Here is a 10,253-nt window from a genome sequence, read left to right as displayed (position 1 = left end):
CATTTTATAATGTTATAAAGTCTAGAGCTGAAAGGGTCTTTAAAGGTTAGCAAACTCAACCAAGCCCTTACACCTAAACCTATAGAGATGAAGTTTTTTCAGCTTAGTAGGAGAATGTAAGCCCCTTGAGGGTAGGTACCCTTTCATTTTTGTCTTCCTGTCTCCAGTACCAAGCCTGGCATGTAGAAAGTGCTTAATAAATGTTCATCAATTGTCACCTTTGAGAACCCACAGTTACCTTCATAGCATGAAGAGGTATCAGAAGATGTGATGCCTCTGGGGGTAAGGTTAGTAGACCAGTGAAAACTTGGGGGTGAGTTTAAGACTGCCCATTGGTCCTGTAGACAGAAACCAGGTTCTAAAACAGTGTGAAGAGCTATAAGATTGGCAGTTCAAATGAAACCAGGCAAAGCCAAGCAACTATCCAGGCAGAAATTAGGGTTCTGTTTCTTATTCCACAGATTCAAAATAAAGCATGTGATTTTAAAACCTTGGAATGCATTAAGGACTCTTCATTCTTTTTCATGTCATGGACTCAATCTGTGGCAATCCAATGAAGCCTCTGGACCCCTTCTCACAATATTTTAAAAGTTCATGAAATAAAATATATAGGATAACAAAGGAAACAAATTATATTGAAGAACAGTTGTCAAAATATTAAAAACCAAGTTCATAGACCTCAGGTTCAAGAACTCCTGGCCTTGAAGGCTTGCCTCTGTGAATGTAATTTTTTTTGGCTATGCTGTGTTTTAGAGAGTGGCTCTCTTCATTATGACATCATGGATTGATTGCTTTAAAAATGCAGACACTTTTAAAAAGAAAACATTTAATAGATTTTAACTAAGAGTCTATCATTGATTCCTCATTCTATTATCTTGAACTTTCTGAGGCTACTGGCTGAGTCTAACCAATTAGAAAGCCCCAAGAATGGGCCCAGTGATGGATGGTAGGTCTTTGGTTCAAGGTCCAAAGTGAACAGGTTCATCACTAACTTGTCATAAAGTGCTGGATTTTTCAGCTACTCTGGGGTTGTGATCTGTGTTGATGAAGGGTGTACCCACACTGATGAAATTACCAGCATTTGAGATATCAAAGTACTGAACAGGTCTACTAATTGTTACCTTAAGAAGTAGTTGTTGAATTGATTGCAAATTATAAGTCTAACAGTGGACGTCCTTGCCTCTCCCTCACTCCTTCAAGGGAAATCCCAGAGAGAGTGATGACACTCATATTATGAGAGTGAGTGAGTGAGAGAGACAGAGAGAGAGACACAGAGAGAGAGACAGAGAGAGACAGAGAGATACACAGAGAGAGACAGAGAGACAGACAGAGACAGAGAGAGACAGAGACAAGAATTCTTGAGAATGGAAGAATGAGGAGGACAGAACCACTTTTAAAATATAAGTAGGCTATTCTTGCTGGTTCAGTATCCAATCTTCTCTGACATAGCTTTGCTGCAATTCTCTCCACCCTTCCCCCCCAATCCTGCTTGGATGGGGACGAGACCATCCAGGGTTTGCTGTCCCATCCAAAATTGACAAGTTCTTCAGATGTCCCCCAGGAGTCCAGGCCAGGGGTCCAGGTCAATCACAACCCACACTCCATGTGATGGCCAATGGGGTTAGTGTTTCCATTGTATAGGGAAGTCCCAGAGGAGAATACTCCTTTCACAGTGCAGATTGGCATCTTTGGAAGTTAAAGTCTTAGAGAGTTGCTTAGAGTACTGAGAGGTTGTGACTTGGCCCAGGGTTACATAGTCATTATGTATTAGAGGCTGGAATTGGAATCCTGGCTTTGAGGCCAGCTCTTTATCTGTGATTTCATGCTTTTACATAGGCAAAGTAATATGTATATTAGTTAAGGTATAGTTACATTTCTCTTGTAAGAGGCTAGTGCTTTTTGGGGGGTGGGGTGGGTGTTGGATTCCACACCTCTAGGAACTCAACCTACCAGGTAGAGTTACTAGGATTCCAGAATAGGAAGAGGAATATGAAGGAGCCCCATAGGAAATCTGGGGGGTCTGGTAGGAAATAATTAATCTCTTTATTTACAAATGATTTACACAGCTAGAAAATCCAGGTTGGAAGAGGTGGCAGAGGGGGAAAATGGCACTTGGAGTCACTCTAGCCCAGGTCATTTGTCGGCCCGGACAAAGGATGCAAAGACACTGTCTGGGCGGCTGAGCAAAACCTCGGGCTTATCGTATTCCAGTATGGCACCACGCTTCATCACAATCACGAGGTCGGCATTGAGGATGGTGTGCACACGGTGCTGGGGAGAGAAAAACCAGATGGAACCATGATGCTTTGGCAAACTAGGGGAAGCTCTGAGGACATAAGCTAAGGGAAAGAAGGGCTGAGGGTATCCATAGTTGCCAGGGGAAAGGGAGAATGAATTTGGCATTGGAAGAGAAAGGCATGAGTGGGTAGTCGAGATGAGGAAAGTAGGGTAAGATGGACTTGGGTAGGGAACAAGGACTGGAGAGAGGACTAGAGAGGTATTAAGTGGAGTTGAGATGAACCAGTGGAGATAAATAAGAATCTACACTAGGTAAATAAGAATTTACTCTAGGAGCTGAAAGATAGAACCCATGGCTCATGTCTGTACTCTAATACTCAAGCTTGTACCCCATCATGGGACAAGGGTTCCTTTTGTTCCCAAGGGGATGTTTCCTTCCCAAAGATCAGAGGACTAGGCTTGACAAGATGGGGGTATTCTGTAATTGAGTCAGAGTTACAAAGCAGGGCAGAGTCTTGTAAATGGTTAACTTGCCCACAAGTTAGATAATTAAATTCAGCATCAGAATCTAATGCAGTGTATGTCTACCTTGTTTCATGTGGTCACTGGGTTCCTCATTCACTGAATAGGCAAGTCACTTGGGTTTTCTGTATTTCTTGGGGTTACCTTTTTCCATCCTATGCATGTTACCTCCCCCTTAGAATAGCCAAGAATGACCAAGACCATTATAAACTAATCACATGTATCTGCTCCCTGCTTTTGGGGTAATAGCAACTAGGTGGCACAGTGAATTGAGTGCTGAGCTTCAAGTCAGGAAGACGTGAAATCCTCTCTCAGATGCTTAGCTGTATGACTCTGGACAAACCACTTAACCTCTTTCAGGTTCAGTTTCCACATCTATAAAATGGGGGCAATAATAACATCTGTCCCACAGGATTGTTGTGAGGGCAAAATGAGGTCAAGAAACCTAAAGTCCTATGTTAACCTTAAAGTGTTGTACAGATGCTGATTTATCGTTATTATTGTTGTTGTTGTTAGGCTTAGTCAATGGGACTAGAACCCTTTAGAACTCAGAGACTTGGGGATGCTTTATCAGGGATCAACTGAAGCCTACTAATAGACCAGGGACCTACAAGCCAACCTCTCCCTTACTCTTGTCCCAGTCACCCTGGAGAGCCAGGGAGATGAGGAGCCTTGAGAGCATGAAGGAAGAAGAACCATGAGAAATACTAATGAGTCAAAATAGTGCAGGCTCCAATCAGATATTGGATAATATCAGATAATCCAATCCCCTATTACTGGAAGGAGTGAAATAGAGATGAGGTTGAGGAGTCTATTCCTGGCCCTTCTCCTTTCTTGGTATGGGGGACTCCCAGGTAAAAAAACTCCCTGTACCAGTGTAAGTTTGCCCCTTCTCAACAAATTATAGTCTAAGGGAGTTTTCCAGAGCACTAAGAGGTTAAATGAATTACCCAGGGTTACATAGCCAGTATATATTAGAAGTTGGACTTGAACCCAGGTTTCCCTGGCTTCAAGGCCAGCCTTCTATCTGATATACTTGGTTATTCTTAAGAGACTCAAACTAAATGGAACCTACTGGTGCAGCAAGATTGGGGTTTAGGGGTATGGGAGGAGAAAGAGACTGTCCTGTGTATGACTGTGGTTAAAAGAGGGGGATAGTTTATGTAGGTGGCTTCTTAAAGGTTCCCACTCCACTCTGAACCTGGTACTTCCTAGGATTTCCCTTCCTGAGACTGTGTCCATCATGCCCCCTTACCGCTATGGTGACCACGGTGCGGTCAGCGAAGGCTGTCATCACCACTTTCTGTAAGATGTTCTCCTGTGTGAAAAGGGATGAAAGTTGTATTCGTCATTTCCCTGAGAGGGCTGAGACTGTGTCCCTGGCCTGGCTTGAAAGCATCTCACAGATATATCTCCCACCACTACCACCTTGTTTTTTATTCCCTACTTGCCTTTTGTCCACTACTGTTCCCACTATGGAACCATTTCCAAAGTCAACAGAGACTGAACTGATTGTGGTCATGTGGAGGGAAACTATGACCTCCACCCCCACACCTGAGCAAAAAAAAAAGGAAGGCATTTGAGTACACAGAACCTGGCAAATGATGAGAGGAGAGAAGAGAAAGGAAGAGGCAAGAAATAGTTGAAAGTTGGATTTCTACAGAAGACCTTGCAGGAAGCATATTAGAACAACTATTGATCTCATTGAAACTCAAACTTATCTGTGCAAGCAATTGCTAAATAATTGGAGGAAAAAGATAGGTACATTTAGTAAAAATAAAGCCAAAACCAAACCAAAACTCAAAAAACAAAGGAACCTTATTTAGGAGTCCTGCCCTACCCCCAACCCATGCAATAAAGGAGCAATTAGCCATGCAAGTAATGGGGGAGAATTGGCAAGAAGGGCCACAGAAAACTGAAAATCAATTTCAACAGGTATAAAAAAATGAAGGGAATGTTTCCATGAGCTGCAGAGATCATGCTCTATTTATGCTTATAGAACCAATTTGCAATAACTTATGTACAAATGTAACACTGCTCTCCCTGTCAGAGAAGAATGTCAAAATGACTGGGGGAAGGCATCTCTACTCTGTAGCTTATCCAGGAGTATGAAGCATGCCTTGAAAGAATGGAGGAAATGATTCAAAAAGAAAACAAAGAAGGAAAAAATATAAGGAGCTATCCAAAAATGTGTCATGAGGCTGCAACATAGAAGAATGTGTCACAATAAGGATAATGGGGGAAGAAGGACAACTGAACCTTTGGAGGTAATCAGTAGGCTTGAGGCTTTTTCTGTAGAGGGTATAATTGGCTTCTGAGGAAGATGGAATGATGATGAACCACAGGGATCTCCAGGAGGGGGTTAGGATTAGGACCACAGGAAGAAAGGATGAGTGCTAATCAGGTGTATTGAGGTGGTCATGTAACAATTTGACATGAACAACCAAGGAATACACTGATTTCCTGAGTCATAGGTATCTGGGATGCCACAGAAAAATCTCTTGAGACTTGTTAAATTTGATGACTGCTTTCCATTTCTACAGATTCATCTGGAGACAAATGAAAATGACTAGAGACTATCTTTAGGAATTAAGAAATCCTAGGCAGGAAAGTGAAGACCATAAGGTCATAGGTGGTGTTTATCTCATGACTGCCAATTGAAGGAAGGGGCTTTCAGAAGTGTCAAACATGCAGCCGAGTCCACAACACTCCCTGAACCCAAATGAGATTAAAATGTAATTGGGAAATATTTAACAAAATAAATAAAAACACAGGTAATATTACATTTTAAAGCTGCCTTGTGGGCAGCATATGTATGAATTAGTTAGCTCCACTTCTCTAAAACTAAAAGTTTGACATTACTGCTTTAGAAGATTAAAAAGAGGGTATGGGAAATGAACATGGGAGATAATTTGCCTGATAAAGAAGATGGTTTGAGGGAATGGGGGCTTGAATTTCTGGATTAGAGCTTCAGATACCAAATGACAGTCCAAGATTGGAGTGATGAAGGCATGTACCAGGATGGTGGCAATATCAGAGGAGATATTATGAAGGTACAATGGATAAGATTTGGCAAAAGTTTGGAGGGATAGGGTCTGCACCCATGATTTCATTAGTATAAGAAGCTTCCTGGAAAAGAAACCACTTCTATCAATGCAGGATAGCACCTTTTCTGCAACTTGTAGTCCTAGAGAGTGGCTTGAAACTTTGAGAAGTTAATTGACTTGCCCAAGGTCACACAGATAGTAAGTATCTGAGGCTGGATTCAAACTCAAGATTTAAAGAGGAGCTGTCCAGCACTCTACCTACTGTGCCATACAGCCAAAGCAGAAGATGGACTCTTCGAACAATAGACCAGTGACTTGGATTCCAGGAAAATTTAAAAGCCAGCAAAGGAAGCAGTAATCATCATTTGCCAACCTGGGCTCATCATTTAAATTATCTTCTTAGTTGCCCTGAATTGCCAGTCTAGTAGCCCTGTCCAAAAAAAAGACTGGTTTGGCAAGGTCTGCTCTCAATCATGCCATGCTGGTTCTTGGTGATTTCACTGGTTTTGGTATTTCCTCTATTGGTAGAGAATCCAGTCAGTCCGTGCTCCCTCATTCTTTGTGATTCTTGATCATTTTCTCCCACAGATATTCTGTAGTGAATCTATATCCTTGTTGGAGACCTTCCTTTGAATTCTTTTACATGATAGGGTACCAATGGAATATCTTGTTATCCATCTTTTATTCTTTGTTCTTTCCACATATGAACTCACCTTTTCCAATAATCCACTTTCTCAATTGTATATCTCCTTGCTCATGACCCATTATTGGAAAAATGTTGCAGCCTACCCATGCCCACTTAAATTCCTCTATGGCCACTTGAATTGCCTTCAACTTTGAGTCCTCTGGGTTTTCCAAGATTTACAAGAATATGGCATCATATGGAGGAAAATTGAATAAAAAAGATGAAGCTTTTGTGTCAAGGGACAGCTTGGGAATCTCTAAAAGCACTGAACATTTTCTCAAGTTCATTTTAGTCTTATTTAATTTGGGGCTTAATTAATTGTGCACTGTACTGATAAATTGACCATTCAACTGCATGTCATAGATCAGACAATAGACATTTTTCATCCATTTAGTTTTTCTTATATTGATTGCTAAGGTGATCTCTTTAGAATATTCATGGATCTCATTAAGGGGATCCTGTAGTGCTCTGGGACTTGATTAAATCAGTATAAAACCAGGGTGGCTAGGTGGTGCAGTGAGTAAAGCACCTGCCTGGAGTCAGGAGGACCTGGCCTCAGATACTTAACACCCACACACAAAAAAACTAGCCATGTAACCTTGGGCAAGTTACTTAACCCCAATTGCCCTTCAAAAGGCAAAAAAAAAAATCAGTACAAAACCATCCTCAAATAGAATATGATTTTTAATATTTGAAGGGCTGCCATGCTAAGGAGAGATTATATTTATTTTGTTTGGTCCTAGAGTCCAGAATCGGCAGAAATGGGTAGCAGTTGCAAAGAGGCAAATCTAAACTTAATGTGAGAAAAACTTCATAACAATTAGAGGTGTTCAAAAAATTGAGTGATTTTCCTTGAGAGGTGGTGGATTTCCCCTCTCTGGGAATCTTTAGGTAGAGTGTAGACAACTATTTGTGGATATATTCTAGTGGGGATTTCTATGATGTATGGATTGGATTAGATCTTTCTACTCTCAAATTCTGTGGAGAAAATTCCTACGCATCTGTTTTATGCCCCAGTGGATGCTAATAATTAGAGAATCATTTAATAATGATATCTCTGTGGTTTTATTCATCAAAGAATTTTGTGTATTTGGAGTTTGATCAGAGGACTCCTAATCAATTGAATCCTCCCAATCTACTGGATGAAATTACAAGATTAAGAGGCAGATAGCAGAGACAATGAGATATAAAGGTACACTCCTTTAACACCTGGAGTGGTGGAATTAGTGAATCATTTGCATATGAAAGACTCAGTTACTAAAACTAAGGAGCAACTATATACTTGGTGGTTTTAAAAAAGAACTCATTCTGCACTTTCTCTTTTGTATTTCACCTGTGGTACAGTTAAGAGGGAGGAGGAGAATTTCTCTCTGCTCTTCCTCCTTTATCCCCAACCATTGGTAAAGACATCTTGAAACAGAAGCATATAACCATAGGAGGCTGTGCCCAGGAGAGGGCAGGCCCAAGGCCCAGTTGTGGAGTTGAGTCAAGAGAGAGCTGTCAAGGAGTTCATGAGGTCAGCAGCTAGAGGTTGGATCCTCCTCAGGAGAAAGCAGACCCCAGTACTGACGCTGCTGTGGGTCCTAGGGTGTGGGTTCTGGTTCTTTCTAAATATGTATTGTAGGGGCGGCTGGGTGGCACAGTGAATAGAACACCGGCCCTGGAATCAGGAGGACCTGAGTTCAAATCCAGCCTCAGATACTTAACACACACACACAAAAACTAGCCGTGTGCCCTTGGGCAAGTCACTTAACCCCAATTGCCCTCCAAAAAGCAAAATAAATAGATAGATAGATAGATAGATAGATAGATAGATAGATAGATAAATATATATAGATAAATAAATAAATAAATAAATATATATATATTGTAGTGCTCAAGGTTAGGATGTCAGCTGAGACTGAAACTGGAAACAGTAGAGAGCTTGGTCTAGCTTTGGAGCCTTTCACTCAGTCCCAGGGATGGTTTGTGGGGCTTAGCAGAGTGACTTACTGAGACACTGTTTCCTGAAAGGAGAAGTATGATGGTATCACTAGAAGATCTGGGGGTCCTAAAAGACCAGGGTTGCAAGTTACATTGGACACGTGTTCCCTATACATATTCCTCTCTGTACGTAAACTCTAAGTGTGCATAATCTTTCTACTGACAAAAGTGTATTTGTGGGAAAGCATACCCCAAGTTTGTGGGGTACATGTGATACACCTAAATACCTCAGGGTTACCCTCTATAACTCTGAGAGGAGATGCAGCTGGTGTAGCTCTGGGAGAGAGGGCCAGAGCATACCCATTACAGTTTCTTTGTTATTGTTTTTAGTATTCCAATTAAGAAAGTGCTTTTGCTTTGAGCTAATAGATAATAGCTAAGGGAATGGGCCCTCTTAAGTTTGAAAGGGGCACATCTTTACATATCATAGTATCTGTTACTTGCCTTTTATGTCTTGTAATTTCAAGTCAATTGATCAAGGATTCTCTGGTCAACCCTCTGCTATATTTGTATGATCTTAACAGATGCATGAATCTTGTTGGAGAAGAACCTTTAAGACTGCTTTTTGTTCTACCAAGTCAATAAAAACAAAGAATAAACAGGAAAGGATCTTGTGTCTTCTGTATCTTACATTCACTTGTGGAACACTTAAGATGTACTCTTCTGTCAAGAATTGTTTACAAAAACTTGACTATTATACTTTCATCAAGGATGCCTTCAATATGAATGTGGGTTATTCTCATAAAAGATTCTTTAAAGATGAGAAAGAAGGCATATTGTTGGTGATTTTTTTTCCTTTTCTTTTTCCTTCCCAGAGATAGTTTATAAAATAACCTCTCAATGTTTTCTATTGTATTGCTTCGAGCATGGATTTTTGGGGAGATGATGTACTTGGTTGGTCTGGTCCAGCTGCTTTAGTGCCATTTCTATTTTGTTATGTAGCATGTCAGGGACTGAGGTGTTAGGTTCCAGGTATGATGGTTCCTCTGTCATTGATGGCAACAATGGATTGTTAAGGAAATAGTGACAAATTTGCTTCATCTTCTGTCTTTTATTATCCTCTTGCTAGTTTCATTTATGTAGGCTCAAGATGCTGTGGCTCAGGCAGTTTGAATTCTCTGGAGTCCAGGGTCAGAGTGACCTTGGGCAAATTACTTAACCTTCTGGGTTTTATTTTCACTGCCTAATAAAGGAGGTGATTAAAATAGATAGTTTAGCCTCTAAGGACCATTATAGCTCTAGATCTCTGAGCTACAACCCCATGAACCTCATACCAAGTTTTCTGTGGATATATTTTTACTTTGACTTCTTTTAATTTGTTTTATGAGGTGATAACACTTGCAGTCTTCCACCATCTTCCTCTGGATTGTCTTATAAATGAATCTGTATTCTAAGCCAGTTTTCCTTTGGCTTCCATTTCTCCACTTGTCAAGAAGATTGTTTATAGGCTTTGTAGGGCTCTTAATAGGAACAATTTTACATTGGTTAAACTTCTATAGGAAATGGTGATAATCTCTACATTCTACCATTTCCCATTCTCCCCTCCCCCGGCATTGGTGATTTGTATATATAGTTCAGGTAGAAACTATTGCAATTGTTTTCAATGTCTTTAGCCTTTTGCTAATTCAATATTGATTTTGACCTTTGATCTAACTAGTTGAAGGCCTGACTGCAAAGGAGAGTTGATTCTGAATGACCCCCACATTAAGTAACCAGTTGTTTCCTATTAAAATATAGTCAATTCCTCCTCCTCCTCCTCCTCCTCCTCCTCCTCCTCC

General features: G+C 40.7%; 1 protein-coding gene across 1 annotated transcript in view; it reads right to left on the bottom strand.

Moving 5' to 3' along the window:
- Positions 1 to 1,943: 1,943 nt before the first annotated feature.
- ABCC8 (ATP binding cassette subfamily C member 8) overlaps positions 1,944 to 10,253 on the bottom strand; it is a 124,552-nt gene continuing 116,242 nt past the window's right edge. The window contains exons 38-39 of the mRNA XM_069073238.1: positions 4,016 to 4,078; positions 1,944 to 2,271 (exon numbers count right to left, since the gene is read on the bottom strand). Of these exons, the coding sequence (XP_068929339.1) occupies positions 2,134 to 2,271; positions 4,016 to 4,078 (201 nt within the window). The 3' untranslated portion in view covers positions 1,944 to 2,133. The remainder of the gene's footprint in view (positions 2,272 to 4,015; positions 4,079 to 10,253) is intronic.

This window comes from Petaurus breviceps, unplaced genomic scaffold (genome assembly GCF_028583685.1).
Source record: "Petaurus breviceps papuanus isolate PSGF00001 unplaced genomic scaffold, PetGlider_PUasm1.0 140, whole genome shotgun sequence".
NCBI classification, from domain to species: domain Eukaryota; kingdom Metazoa; phylum Chordata; class Mammalia; order Diprotodontia; family Petauridae; genus Petaurus; species Petaurus breviceps.
The sequence above is the reverse complement of the archived record's forward strand: the minus strand, read 5'-3'. Positions and strand labels throughout refer to the sequence as shown.